Raw genomic sequence first — 16,141 nt, forward strand, 5'->3', positions numbered from 1 at the left:
ATGCAAATAATTTCTGTTAAGTATATGGGGGAAAATGTACATTCTTACAGCCTAAGTGAGGCTGCAAATTAGTACAACCACTCTCAAAAGTCGTCTGCAGGTTTCTGAAAAACTCATAATGGACTGCCTTATGACCCAGATTTCTCACTGCTTAGTATGGATCCCAAACATCTAAAATCAGCATACTACAGACATGCAGTCACATCCATGTTCTAGGACCACAATTCACAATAGCCGAGCTATGGGGCAACTTAAGTGCCCAGCAACAGATGAATACATGAAGAAAATGTGGCATATATGCACAACATATTATTACTCCATCATAAAGAATAATGGAATGTGGCATTTGACAGCAAATGGATGGAAATGGAGACTAATGTGCTAAGTGAAATAAGCCAGACCCAGAAAGCCAAATGTTGAATATTTAGAAGCTAGTTCAAAATAAGGAGGAAGTAGAAAGATAAGAAAAGGAAAGAAGTTCCTCAAAATAGAAGAAAGAGCAGTGGAATAGGGAAAGGGGTTTAGATTCAAGCACATTTTATTTCATACTTTTATAATTATGTCAAAATGAATCCTAATGTAATGCATAACTAAAAAGAACTTATAAAACTGAATAAAATGTTCTTCTCTATGTTTACAGCTGCTATACCTGATTGTTAAAAATTCAATCTCTGTTTGATAGGTGACTTTAGTAAATTCAGTTGTTAGTTTTAATAGATTATCTACAAAGTATTTTAGACTTTCTATAGTCAAAGTATCTGTAAATTGTAACACTTGAAAAACTTCTAATTTTAATACAGTTTCAGACTTACAGAAAAGTTGCAAGAACAATAAAAAGTCTGTATACTCTTTACCTCCATTTTCCAAAGGTTAATATTTCACTATAGTTGCTTTCATGGCCTTTCAAACTACTTTTTTTCTGAACCATTTGAGAATAAAATGCAGACATGAGAATAAGAAATGTTTACTCCTAAATAATTCACTGTGCATGTCTTAAAAACAAGGGCAGTTCAAGGCTCAAATTAGGGAATTAATAGTCACACAATACTGTCAGCTAATCAAAGTCCTCAAATTTTTCCAGTACTCCATTAACAACTTTTATAACAAAAGAAAATCCTATCACAAATTGTGCTCATTGCATGTATGTCTCTAATCAGAATCGGGTGTTGTACCTTCACTTATCACTCATGCTGTCTTCATTTTGAAGCATCCAGGCCAGGACCAATTAGAATGCTTGAGTGAGGATCTTATGTCTCCTTGAGTAGATTCTAGTTTTGCAATTTATGGCAGGAATGTCATGTAAGCGATGTTTCTCAGGTGACATTATAACCATTCTGTTGTGGATTATGGTAATTTTGATTACTGATTCAGTTAATGTCTACCAGTTTTCTCCATATGAGGGTTAACGAGTTTCCCTTTTTAATTAATACATATCTGTTGAAAGATGCTGAGACGAAATATTCTATGAGACAAAGTAAATATTCTCTAATTTATTATACTTTTACCCCACTAGTGGGTTTTAGCATTTATTGGTAATTTTTGCCTGAACCACTTAGTATAAGTATCACAAGTTTTTGAAATCTATTATTTCTTCTGTATTCATTAAATGCAATTCTGTACTGCCTTAGATGCTCAAATCGTCCTCAGATTTGGCCCGTGGGAGCCCTTTCAAGGTGACAAGGTCATTTCCATGTGACCCACCATTCTCTGAACACGTTCTTACTTTTTCTCACAGGATGCTCAAGGCTCATCTTATTCATTTCCAGCAGTCGTCCTGGTGTCCACCAGCTTTTGAAAAATCCTGGTTCCTTTTGGTGGAGAATAGTATTAAGAAACTAAGACCTGGTGCCAAGTGTGCTAGATGAGCTGACTGCTGCTCAGACCATACTGCTGCTAGGACCTCTCAATCAGCAGACCCAGGAGTCCACGTAACTCAGTTTGATTTAGCCTTCCTCCTTTGCACATTCTATCTGCAACAGTGAGAAACCTTGCTGCAGATATCCATGTATAGTTATTTTTTCAATATTTCCATTCTATTGCAAATGTTATTCTAGTCACCTTTTGTTAAGGAGATGATTACCTCTAGGAAATCTCTCAAGGAGTTTTATGGCTACAAAATTTCCTGAATTCTTGCATGTTTAAAATGGCTTTCTTATGGCCTTGATAACGAAAGAATAACATTTTTTTATTATTTTATTTTATTTTATTTATTTTATTTTATTTTATTTTATATTTTACAGTGCTGGAGATCAAACCCCCGGCCTTTCACATGCTGGGTCAGTGCTCTACCACTTTTCTTTTCCCTTCACTTTCTAATCTAAAAGAAAACCCCTCTTGTTTTATTAGGATGAAAACTATTTCTATTTTTCTAAATAATAGAAAATAGACTTTTGTAGCACTTTTGAGTTTACACAAAAATTGAGCAGAAAATACAAAGTTCCCATGTACATGCTCTCCCCCACAAGCAGTTTTCTCTCTAAAATGCTGCACTAGAGTGAAACGTGTTACAATTAATGTGCCCATACTGATACGTTATCATCAAGGCAATAGTTGACCTTAGGGATTTGGCTTCATGTTGTATAGTTCCATGAGTTTTAACAAATGACAGACACGGGTCCACCCCTACAGTATCACAGAGTAATCCCACTGCCCTCAAAACCCCACCTCCACTCCTGGCAACCACTGATCTCTCTATAGTTTTGCCTTCCCCAGAATGCCTTGCATTTGGAATTAGTAGCAATTTCAGACTGGCTTCCTTCCCTTAGGAAACCTTGAAGTTTCCTCCATGTCTTTGTAGCTTGATAACATTTCTTTTTACCACTGAATAATACTGGATGGTATAGGCACATCCATTTGATTATCCATTCACCTTCTGAAGGATATCTTGGTTGCTTCCAAGTTTTGGCAATTATGAATTTACTGTGAATGCTTGTGAGTAGATGCACTGAATGTAAGTGCATATGTACAACAACATTTTTTGAAAATTTCTGTGGTATTTTTCTTCAGTTGGGAAAATACCAAGAAAGGAATGCAATTGCTAGATTATGTGGTAACGTTGTATTTATTTTCATAAAAAACTGCCAAACTGCCTTCCAACATAGTTCTATCACTGTGTACTTCTATCAGCAATGGATAAGAATTCCTATTGCTCCCAATCATCACCAACATTTGCTATTTTCAGTGTGTTGGGTTTTAACCATTCTGATAGGAATTTAATGAGATCTCATTGTTTTAATTTGCAGTTGTCTAATGACATAAATGTTGAGTATCTTTTCATATGCTTATTTATTATTTATCATCTGTAGTTTTTGTGTTTTAGATCTTTTGCCCATTTTTAATTAAAACAATTTTTTTTTTCTTTCATGCTTGGTGTTGTATCTAAAAGGCCATTACAAAACTCAAAGTATCCCACAGACTTGGTATAACTGCTTATTAGTTTCAGCAGATTTTGTTTTATTTGTTTAGGGGTACTGGGGATTGAACCCAGGGACACTCTACCACTGAACTATATTCCCCATTCTTTTTATTCTTTTTACTTTGAGACAGGGTCTCAATAAATTGCTAAGGTTGGGCTTGAACTTGCAATCCCCCTGCCTCAGCCTCCTGATTCACTAGGATTTAGGTGTGCACCATGGTGCCCTACTTAGCATGTATCTTTCTGTTGATTATTTGGAATTGTCTACCTAGTCAATGATGCCACCTGTAAAAACTCTTACTTCTTCCTTTCAAAGCTGTATATTCTGATTTTCTTTTTCTTGCCTTTTTTCATTTAGCAATATATGAGGCAAAAACTATTTTAAACCAGGTATGGTGGTACACACTTATAATACCAGTGGCTCAGGAGGCTGAGACCAGAGGATTAGAAATTCAAGCCCAGTTTGGCAACTTAGCAAGACTCTGTCTCAAAATAAAAAATAAAAAGGACTGGGGATGTAGTTCAGTGGTTCAGCACCCCTGGGTTCGATCTCTGGTACCTACCAATAACAAACAAACAAAAAAATCAAACAACTTTAAGATTGGTGCTGTTCTTATAATGAATGCATCAGAGTTTGGGGCTTAGTTTTCTTTGTGGAAAAAAAAAATGTCAATTTAATATAATTTAAATTTTATTTATTTTTTTTTAAAGTAGTGTTTTTCAAGGAATTTAATCAGTTCATCTCAGTTGTCAAATTTGTTGTTAACCTGATCAACTAATATCTTTTAAAAATTGATAAATTCTATAATGTATTCTTTTCTTCATTCCTGATAGTTATTTTAAATTTTAATTTTTAAAAATTTTAAATTTTGTTTTAATTAGTTGTACATTATGGTAGAATGCATTTATACATTTTGATAGATCATACATAAAGAGTGTAATTCTCATTTTTCTGATTATACACATTGCAGGATCACATCAGTCATACAGTCACACATGTACATGAGGTAATAATATCTGTTTCACTCTATCATTCCTTCCCCCATACCCCTTCCCCTCCCTTCACTCCCCTCTACCTAATAGAAAGTAACTCTATTCTTCCCTATCCCCTACCCCGTTTATTGTGAATTAGCTTCCACATATCAGAGGAAACATTTGGTCTGTGGTTTTTTGGGTTTGGTTTATTTCATTTAGCATGATATTCTCTAACTCCATCCATTTACCAGCAAATTTCATTCTTCTTTAAAGCTGAATATATTCCATTGTATGTATGTGTATGTGTGTATGTGTATATATATACACATATTATTATTTATATATATCACATTTTCTTTATCCATTCATCTGTTGGAAGACATCTAGCTTAGTTCCATAGTTTAGCTATTGTAAATTGAGCTGCCATAAACATTGATGTGCCTGCATCACTGTAGTATGTTGATTTTAAGTCCTTTGTGTATAAACTAAGGAGTGGGATAACTGGGTCAAATAGTGGTTCCATTCCAAGTTTTCTGAGACATCTCCACACTGTTTTCCATAATGGTTGCACCAATTTGCCCTATATTGTTAATTTGTATTTTCTTTTTGACTTCATAAATCTGGAGTTTATCAATCTAATTAATCTTTTTAGATACTCAATTTTTGAATTTGTGAATTCTCTACTACATACTTGTATACTATTTCACTGATTTCTTCTCTTATTAATATACTTCCTTTCTCAAAAATTTTAAAGGTTTAATTGCTAGTTTTTTTCGCTATCTTGAGATTAAAGTTTAAACTGCTGATTTGAGGCCATTCTTTTTGCACACTAAACATTCTGAAAGCTGCTTTCTACAAGATTATATGAATTTTTCTATGTAACAAAACAGACTTAGCATAATAGTCATCATTTTAACTGTTTCATGTTGTCCAGTTCAGTGGAATTAAGGACATTCAATGCTGTGTAACCATCATCACCATGTAGCTAAAATGTTTTCTTCATTTCTAATTGAAATTCTGTGTCTGTTAAACAGTTCCTCCCCTTTCCCTTTTCCTCTTGGCCCCTGCAAACTAGGAAGCTGCTCTCTCTATGGGTGAGCCTATCTGGGTACTTCACCTAAATGGAATCATAAAACAAATGGTCTTTTGTGCCACCTTCTCAAGTTTCACCCACATTGCAGCATGTATCGATCTTGTTTCGTTTCCTGCAACTCTAAGATAAGTTTTGAAATAGAAATGTGAAAGACCTCCAACTTTGTTCTTTTCCAAGTTTGATTTGGCTCCTGGGGTGCCTTGCAATTCCACTTACATTTTAGAATCAGTTGTTCTGCAAAAAGGGCCACTGAATTTTGATAGGAATTGAGTAGATTCTGCAGATCACTTGGGTTATCTTATGGACTGAATGTGCCCCCTCCGCAATCCTGTTGAAATGCTAACACCCCAATGCAATGGTATTAGGAGGCAGGGTCTTCTGGAGGTAATCAGGTCATGAGGGTGGAGTCCTCATGAACGGGACCAGTGACCTTACAAGCAGACACGCACTTTCTCTCTGTTCTTCACCATATGAGAATACACAAAGATTGCTCTCTGCATGCCAGAAAGTGAACTCTCATGAAACTGCATCCATTGGTACCCTGGTCTTGAACTTCCAAGCATTCAAAACAGTGAAAAATGTTAGTTGCTTGAACCACCCAGGATACAGTAATTTGTCACAGTAGCCCAAACTAAGACAGCGAGTACTATGATCTTAACAATATTGAACTTTCAAATTCCTGAACATGGCATATCTTTCCATTTATCTTATATTGATTTTTTCACCTTGATCCAAACTGCATTCCTGGAACAAATCCTACTTGGTCATTGTGTCAGTTTTTCATCTGACAAAATGGAACTTGGGGGAAGAGGGTCATTTGGGCTTATAGTTTCAGAGGTTTTAGTGCAAGGTCAGCTTGATCCATTGTTTTTGGCCTGTGGTGAGGCAGGGTATCATGGCAGAAGAGTATGATAGAGCCAAGCAGCTCACTTCACAGCAGCTGGGAAGCAGACAGGAAGGAAGAGGCCCAGGACAAGAATCAGTCCTTAAGGACCCATTCCTTCTATCTAGGCCCTATCATTTCCCAATAACCCATTCAGCTATGAATTTATGGATTAATCCACTGAGGAGGTCAGAATTCTCATGATCCAATAACTTCTTCAAAGGTCACATTTGCACTGGGGACAATCTTCAACCCATGAGACCTATCTAGTCATGGTATATATCCCTTTATCTTATAGATTTTTGCATCCACACTCATCTTGGATATTGGTCTATAGTTTTCTTCTGAAGTTTTTGTTTGGCCTTGGTATAAGGATAATATTCTGAATGAGTTAGGAAATGATCTCTCTTCTACTTTTTGAGAAAGCTTGGAAAATACTGGTGTTAACACTATTTTAAATGTTTGCTAGTAAAGCCAGCAGGTCCCAGGGTGTTATTCTGGAAGTTTTTTTCTTTTTTAAAAAAATTATTTTAATTATTATTACTGTTGCAATCTTTTTTGTTATGCTATATAATAATTTTCAATTTCTTCTTAGATTTTGGTACTTTTGTTCTAGGAGTTTGAGAACTTCATTGCTATAATTAATTAATAATTGTTCATAATATTCTCTTATGATCTTTATATATCTAAAAAATGATTAGTATTGTCCACAATTTCATTCCTAATTTCAGTAATTTCAGTCTTTTCTTCTTTTCCTTTGATCAGCCTAAGTCTGTCAATTTTATTGCTTTTTTTTTTCCCAAGAATGAACACTTGGTTTCATACATTCTATTGTTTTTTATATTCTCTATCTGATCTTTTCTTTCCCTTTTCTAGCATTGAGTTCAATCTTTTTTCTACTCCCTCACGGTTAAGTTATTGGTCTGAGATCTTTTTTAAACACAGGCATTTATAGCCATAAACTTCCTGCTGAATACTTCAGTCTTTGCTATGCCTCCTAAGTTCTATCACATTGCTTTCCACTTTCATTCATCTTACAGTATTTAAATTTCATCTTTATGGTATTCCCTTGTGATTCTCCAACCCACTGGTGGTTTAAATGTGTGTTGTCTAGTTGCTACATAGAGTACGAGGTGGTCAGGTAGTGATCTCCTTCAAGGCCAACACTCAGGCGATGTTTTTCTTGACTGTTCCTTCACTGCTATACACTCTTGATCAGTTTCTCGAGTTCCTATAAAGTCCAGTCTGCTTTCTACAGGTCCTTGTCAGTTAACTGGCTGATCCCTATCCATCACTTTTCTCTGACATCTCTCAGTATTTTATTTTTATCTAAGAAAGAGGATGAAAAGTCTACCTACCTACCTACTTACCTATACTCTATGTAAAGGTCAGGGGAAAAAAAAGAAATCATAAAATTAAAACAAAAAATGTTTTTCTGTGGAGAAAGAAGGTAGAAGCTGCATTTTTAATAAACATAGCTAATTTTTAGATTATGAATCTACATATTTTATAAAAAATTTAAATATGCTATATTATTATGCTAAACTGTGTAACATTGAGAAGCATAACATAAAATATCTAGCAAACCAAATATTAGCTCCCTCCCACCATCACCTTACTCAAGCAGACAAAATAGTTCAGCCATCTGCATTCTAATAGTGAATAAACCAAGGCTGTGATTATAAATATTTAACCAAGGCCACTTTTTTGAGTGATGAGGGAGAAATGTGCCTAGTAGAACAGGGCTATATGTTAGTTTACATTTTCCTTACACAAATGAAGTTTTAATAAACAAACTTATTAACTTTGCAAATCATACGTACTTTTTTATTTTTTTAGTTAGTGGGGACTGAGTCTGTGGGTGCTCTACCACTGAGCTACACCCCAACCCTTTTTATTTTTTGAGATGGTGTCCTGTTAAGTTGCTAAGGCTGTGGCCTTGAACTTGCAATCCTACTGCCTTAGCATCCCAAATAGCTGGGATTACAGGTGCGCGCCACTGTCCACAGCTCCCTACATGTACTTGAATAAAAGTGCTCATCAGAACTGACTCCCTCAACTCCTGTTTGCTATTAACACCACCACTGACCTACTAATCAGAGCCACGCATCTTATTTTCAACACTTATTACTGATCACTCTGCTTCTTTTAGACTGAACCTCAAATCCAACTACCACTTTATATTCTGAATGTGTATCTAACTGGACTATCCAATGGCCAACCTTGCCATTTTTGATCTCAATTCTTAGCTTTTTCTAAATTCATTTTCCACTAACTTTGCAATGCTTTTACTAAAATAAATTGAGTGAGGGCACTGTTTTGCTTATGTCCATTATTTAGCTGTTTCCCATCATACACAGTAGTGATTTTTCAAAATAAATTCCTAGAAGATTCAAGATCAGCAGAACTGCCTCAGTCTCTGGGATGTTAAGGCAGAAAACAGTTGTATATAAGGTTCCCTGTTCTTCAGCTTTCAATGGGTTGCTTAATTTGTTTAAATATTTGTGCAAGTTTCTAATGTAAAAAGCATTTCCCAAACTCAGTCCTTTGTGGTGTTGCTCCTAGATCTCTATTCAGATTTAATTTTACTAAATGAAACATTTCTAATTCAGCAAACTGGATTCAGAAATGTCTGTGATTATGAATGAATGTGGATACATACATGCATATGTGTATGAAAAAACCTTAATTCGCCAATAGAAAATATACATGAAATTGCTATGAACCAGTCTATAATCATTTAAAATTTTATTTAGAAAGTTTAAAAATTAAATATTTAATATATATGTATATATACAGAAAATATAGTTATATATAAAATACATATAAATATATATAAGATCATAGATATCAAGGAATTAAGAATCCCTGAAGTTTCTTTTTTGCCCCTCCTTTATTCTTTTTTGATAGCATCCTATTATCCATACAGAGTAAGAAAACACAAAGAGGAGAAGTTATTGCAATTTTATTTTACAATTTAAAATCATATGCTTTAGTCATAAAATCCTAAACAAGAATATGAATACAAAGATGAACAGAGGTACTTTAAAAACTAACAAAAATCTGTAATTCAAAATCCAATTTCCTGTTTTTACAATACAGTGAAAAACTAAGTTCATAAAAAGATCACATACGAAAATATAATAATAGTAAATGACTTCAGTTTTCTCTTTTCAAATAGATGGCTCTGAAGGTAGGTTAAATGTTGACTTGAAAAATCCAGATATTACACAGCATATAGATTAAATTAAGTATCATCTTCCTTCTGTTAACAGTTTATTCAGTGTGACTCAGAGAGGTCCACGAAGGGTCGTCTCTTAAGAAAATCTCCAGGTTAGAATCACAACCAAAATTGAAAGCCTGGTCAAAGCAGCAGGGAATGCTGGGTCTTGACACAATGAGCAGATGTGAGTATTCCGCAGGGTGGCGCCATACTCCTACTCTTAACTGAGCTCCTCAGTGACCTCAGGGCAAGTACTGCCTCCCTCTGATCAGAGAGAAGTCCTTACTGCTGAGGGCACTGGGTCTCCGGAGTGGATTTGGAGGACACGAAAACAATAGGGTGGGATTTCTTACAAGGTTCCTTTTCCAATTTGCTTGCAGGTTCTTTTCCTTCATTAAGGTCTGTTTGAAGCCTTGACTCAGCAGCTAACCTACAGGCATTAAAGCATCCACTCTGAATTCAAATGTAGTTAAGAAAAAGTAGAGAAACAAACCACTAATAAACTGAGCCTCCAAGGAGTCAAGGTAATATATTTTTTTAAAATAATAAGGAAAAAAATTATAGCTGACTCCAATACCATTACCTCATGTACATAGATGACTGCATGACTGATGTGATCCTACAATATGTATAATCAGAAAATTGAGGGGTTACACTCCATTTATGTATGATCTATCAAAATGTATAAATGCATTCTACTGTCATGTACAACAAATTAGAACAAGTTAAAAAAATACTAAATGACTCTCTGAAAGGAATGGATTGTATCAATAGACAATTTTTTTAAAGGTTGACCAAATATGTTAAGATTGATTTAAAAAGGTCTATTAAGGCTTAGATTAAATAACTAAATCTAAAGAGATATCTAAAATGATAAGTACACATAACACAAAAATTGAAATGCTGGAGCAGTATTTTAAACATGACATACAAAAGGTTAACAACAAGAAGAAAACACCATGCGATCCTGGGCTGCACAGATGTCTGTTTCATACAACGAAAACAAACTCAAACTGAGTTTCAACTAGTAGAATAGTTAAAGAAAAATATAAACAGTGGGGGATGCTAAAATAGGCCTGAAAACACTTTAAAGAAGAGCATCAATTAAATTTATAAAGCATGAGACAGTCAAGTTTCCAATAAAAGACACTTTTGATACAAAATTATCTTCAGATTGTGTATCTAAGTTAAGCATGCAAAAGACACAAGGCTGGAAACGTCTGGAGTGAGCAGATGGACTCACAAGCAGACAAACAAAAAAAAAAATTAAATGTTTTGTGGTATTTTGTTTTTGTTTAACTAGCAAGGCAAGGATTTCCAACATGCAATTTGAGTCAAACAACTACATACACTGAAGTAAATTTTTTTTTTCAAGCAAAAAGGGGCAGAATAAGAAATGGAAGCAACACAGATAGCAAGGTGTGCACTGATTGGTTCTGGAAATCCAGCTTGGGAAGCCCAAACAGGTCACACACACCCACACCGTGAACCACACAAACCTATATGGCCATACACACTCACACCATGAACCACATAAGCCCATCTTGGCCACGTGCACGCGCCCACACGAGCCACATACAAACAGGCACAGCCTGTAAGAACTCGCCTCAGAACTGTTTGCACTATGGGTACCTGTCAGGTAGCATCCATTTGCAGTTTCCTCAAGAATATCAAGCTCTTATTTTATGTGACTTACAATATTATACAAAAACTCAAGGAAGGGAATAATTAGTCTTCCTTATAATAACAACAGCAGCTAGTAGTTTTTTCATTGTTGAGTACATGTAGTAGCACTGAAAATTTAAAGAGAAATCAGATAAAACAAACAAGGAAGTTCTTTAACATATGGTGGGCTGTCTTTTTCAATCAAATGCACAAAGTAAAATGCCTGATTCTGTTCCCTTCTTTCTAAGAACAAGGTAGCCCTAGTAGCACCTTAAAGATCTCACTTCCTTGGAGACAATCCAAGCTGGCTATTGTCACACGATGTTTTTTACATGTCTAAAGGTGTTCGTTTTTAATATACCTGCCACTGCATTGCAGCATCCTTCATCTTTATTTTTCCTCCATTTCCCTCAGTCTCTTCTGTTTATCCCACCTGGATCCTGTTGTGCACACCAGAACTCTAGCTGCAGCCAGTTACATCCTCTTCCCTCCTTTCACTTGCTCTTACCTTCTTACTTCTATTCTTTTTAAAGGACAAGGCCCTTCGACTATTCCTTCAGATACACGTCTGACACTTTCTCTTTTAGTCACAAATTCAATTATGCAGAAATTGGAGGCTTTGAAGTTTTAGAAAAAAATGGAAACAAATTAGCTTGGATATTTAAAAATGTGAAAATAATTCAAAATACTGTCTGAAGGTTTGGTATAAAGAACATCAAAAGCCACAAAAAACTTCACCTACTTCCTAAACTAAATCGCCTTAAGACTATTAGAAAGTCTTTGGAAAGGCAAGTTAATTGTTCCTTCATGGTCCTGAACCAGGAGAAAATAGCACATTTATTAGTAATAGCACATTTGTTCTAACTGACAAAAGAGAGATGTGTGACTTTCTAATATGACTCCCTTATTCAGGAGTCCTTTCCCCTTGCAATCATTTTTGTTTTTCTCAAAGCTTTAGAGAAGTTGAAGGCAGGTAGATGAAACTGGGGAATCACACTGCATGCAATGTTGAGAAGACAGATAAAGAGACAGAGAGCATAGCTCATGCAGCGAGAGGGGAGCCAGGGGGAGGGCTGCTGGCCGCCTTGGAAAGAGGACACTGACCTGAGAGAGCTGGGCGTGTTCCCGCTTCTTTCACTTAAGGCTTCAGCATCAGCTGGCCCTGCTACGAGCTTCACACGTTTCTTCTCCTCCTTTGGCTGCACATCCATGGGCACATTTTTGTGAGGAGAGAGAGGGGCCAGGGGAATGTTTGCAGATACTGATTTTTCTAATTCAAAGTCACCTTCTGCATGGTTAGGACAGGACTGTGTCTCCTTCTGAGGTGGGAATCTAGAAGTTCCTTCCCCAACAGCACTGCTGGCACATTCGTTTTCAGGGGTGGTTATATCCAGAGGTAGCACCTCCCGCCTCTTTTTGAGTACAGGCACTTCAATTGTCTCTGAGAATAAAAACCAGCAGAAAATTCCAGTCAATGAACAAAAGATAGCCCAAGGGAGCAGTTATATAAAGTCTTTTCCTTTTTCTATTCTTTCAAGATTCACTCGTCTCCTCACTGAAATCTACTGTTTCTTTCTTTTTCACAGACTCCATTAACTAAAGCTTTTAAAGGTTGTTTGACTATAAAAAAATGTTTTTCTTGGGAACTGAACACAGGAATTCTAGGAATGAACAGAATGTTCTCTTGTGATATTTTAGTAAAAAATTCTAAGGGGAGGTGGTTCACAAGGGGAGACCCTGGCACCTATGGAGATAAAGATGCAGTACAGAGAGTCAGGGAGTCCAGGTTCGAGTCTGGCACTTAGGAGCTGGGTGACTTTGGGGAAGTATTTAACCTTCCTGCATTTTAATGTTTTTAATCTGCAAAATGGGAATTAAATTACCTATTTCATTTAGTTTTGTCTGTTATAAGAATTAAATGAAAAGAACAGGTCAAACTCTGAATAATGACTATCCCTTGCTGTTCCTGTGAAATGCTCATCATCTGGATTCACTAATATCCTTCTGTTCCTTTGCTGTGTTCAGTTTGGCACACCCTTGAAATTCCCACTGAATAATTCCTGCTCAGGGGGGCCTACTAGAATCAGGGAAGAGAAAAGGGAGAGAAGAACGAAGTCTTTTAAAATTATATAAAAACCTTCTCAGTGTTGACCACCTCCCTACTACTGACCACAATGAAGAGAGCTCAGTCTGTCAACAGTGTGGGGCAGAAACTGGTTGAGAATCCTTAACCTCAAACATGCTGACAATACCTTATGGGGAAGGGAGAGAATAAGAATCATGATATTCATAGACTTCTTTATATTTGGCCTTTTGTTTTAAAATTTATATATGGTAAAGTGCACTTTTGTAGTATACAAGAGGCAGAGGGTGTATGGGTGGGCTATTTTCTCTCAGTGATCTGACTTGTTCTAATATCTGTCCAAACATTTTTCCTTAAAGACTAGAATTTTAAGAGAAGGGGTGGAGGAGAAATCTCCAGTGAGATCAATCTAAGTAACTATATGAACACAAAAATATCTTACCAAGAACTCAGAAATCCAGAACAGGTAAGCTAGACTGTGAAGCTCCTTTGAACCACAAGGGGAAAGGTTCCCTGTTCCTGCAACCTCCTGTCCCCAAGCTGCCATGGACGCCCTGCAGAAAGTCCCCCAGAACTCAATTTCTACACTGAAAAAAGTAAGCAGGAATTAGACATTTGACTCCCTCATCACCGAAGTCCCTTCGTGGGAGTCTCACTGCACTGGCTCACAGCGAGCACTGAGAATACCCAGTGGGATTTTCCACTTGAGGGCAGCTAGAACAGAAGCAGGGCTCATAGCAACTAGCAAGCAGGACTTGGCAGTGGCTCTCCATCCCTGCCAGAGGAGACATCTACCAGGCAGAATGTTTAGGAGTACTCTACTGCTGGAAGTGAGGTCCACAGATCCTTTGGACTCAAGAGCCTGGCCAGTTCTCCCATAGGCCCTGGGTATGCTCCATGACTCTCCCTTGGGTCCATCCAGGTTGGATACTACACCAGCAGCAGAGCTGTCAAAAAAACTTGCATCCAACCTGAGCTCAGGGTGCCCTCTAATGCTGAAACGGAATACCACAGTCAGTCTGCTAAGAATTTCTAAACAAGCCTACTGAAAAAGAATAGTCACAAACAAATCCAGACTGTGAAGAATGGAATAGATACCTAATTCATCAATGATAGACAGAGATGCATGTTACAAGAATCATGGAAAGCTAAGGAAAGATGTCCTTATCAAATGGACAAAACATGCTGCCAAAGACAGACCCAAAAGACATTCATATAGACAATTTGGCAAAGAATTTAAAATACCTGGTTTAAGAAAACTCAATAAACTTCAAGAAAACAGAGGACCAGTTCAGAAAATTTATCAGGAGAAATTTAACAGATTGAAATAATAAAAAAAAAAAAAAAAAAAAAAAAAAAAATCAAACTCTGGAGTTGATAAATATAATAAATAACATAAAAAAGCAGAACTGGTCAAGTAGAGGAAAGAATTGGTGAACTTGATGACAGGCTATTTGAAAATAGAGGAGAAAAAAGAATGAGAAGAAATGAAGAAAATTCATGCGATCTCTGGGACAATATTCAAACAGCAAATCTATGTGTCATTGGTGTCCAAGAGGAACTAGAGAATGACAAAAGGTTAGAATTAAGTTTATTCAAAGAAATAACAGAAAACTTTCCACACCTGAGAAAGATACAAACCCAGCTATGGAACGATCAAAGGTTGCCAATCAGATTCAACCCAAATAACTCTCAAAGGTCACAAAGAGGATTCTGAAAGTTGCAGGAGGAAAGAAGCAAGCAACACATTAGGGAATTCCAATATGCCTGAAGGACTTCTCAGCAAAAACCCATAGGACAGAAGAAATGAGATGATATTCAAACTGCTGAAGGAAAAACAGTTGCCAACCAAGAAAACTATACCCGCCAGAGCTATTCTTCAGAAGAAAAGGGAAGACAGACCTTTCCAAACAAAACCTGATAGCATTCATGGCAACCAGACCTGTCTTACAAGAAAGGCTGAAGAGAATTCTTCAAGTGCAAAAAGAAAAAAACAGATGAGAATGTGTAAGATGAAAACATCTAAAAACTCACAGGTAAAAGTGAGCATTCACATAAATCCAAAACAGCATGGGAATGATAAGGACCACTCACATCCTTAGTAGGAAGCTTAAAGGACAAAACTAATACAAACAACAACTATAGTAATTCACTGAAGGATACACAATATAGAAACATATAAATTTTAATATCAAAAATTCAAAATATGGGAGAGAAATGAAGTTAAAAAGTAGAATGCTTTTTTTTTTTCTTTTGTGCATTTGAAATTAAGTCATTGCAGCTCAAAATAACCTATTGTAATTATAGGATATTCTGTGAAAGTCTCATGGTAATCACAGAGCAAAAACCTTAAATAGATACACTGAAAATAAAAAGCATGGGATCAAAACATGCTGATAGAAAAAAATCACTTAACAAAGGAAGACAGGAAGACAGGAACAAAAATGTACAAAACAACCAGAAAACAAGTCATTACATGGCAGTACCAAATCCGACTCTGTGCTGCCTACAAGAGACTCACTTCAGTTGTAAAGATATATAGATGGAGAGTGAACAAATGAAAAAATGGAAACCAAAGAAAATAGGAGTAGCTATACTTAAATAAAAGATGCTTCAAGTAAAAAATTTGCCATTAAGGAACAAAAGCCAGTATATAACAATTGTAGATATATGCACCCATCAGTGTCTAAACACATAAAGCAAGCATTTTTAAATCTAGAGAGACAGGCAGCAATGCAGTAGTAAGGTACTTCAACAGCCCACTTCCAGCAGTGGAAGAGCATCTAACCCGAAAACCAGTTAAC

The 16,141-nt window shown here is 36.2% G+C and overlaps 1 protein-coding gene across 9 annotated transcripts in view; it reads right to left on the bottom strand.

The window, feature by feature from the left end:
- Positions 1–9,117: 9,117 nt before the first annotated feature.
- Positions 9,118–16,141, bottom strand: part of SPDL1 (spindle apparatus coiled-coil protein 1) — a 28,688-nt gene continuing 21,664 nt past the window's right edge. For 8 of the 9 annotated variants that reach the window (XM_079146058.1, XM_079146056.1, XM_079146060.1 and 5 more), the window contains one exon: positions 10,029–12,695. In XM_079146058.1, coding sequence (XP_079002184.1) covers positions 12,163–12,695 — 533 coding nt within the window. In that variant the 3' untranslated portion in view covers positions 10,029–12,162. The other variant, XM_079146062.1, reaches the window with a different exon arrangement.

Source organism: Sciurus vulgaris (assembly GCF_902686455.1).
Source record: "Sciurus vulgaris genome assembly, chromosome: 6".
NCBI classification, from domain to species: domain Eukaryota; kingdom Metazoa; phylum Chordata; class Mammalia; order Rodentia; family Sciuridae; genus Sciurus; species Sciurus vulgaris.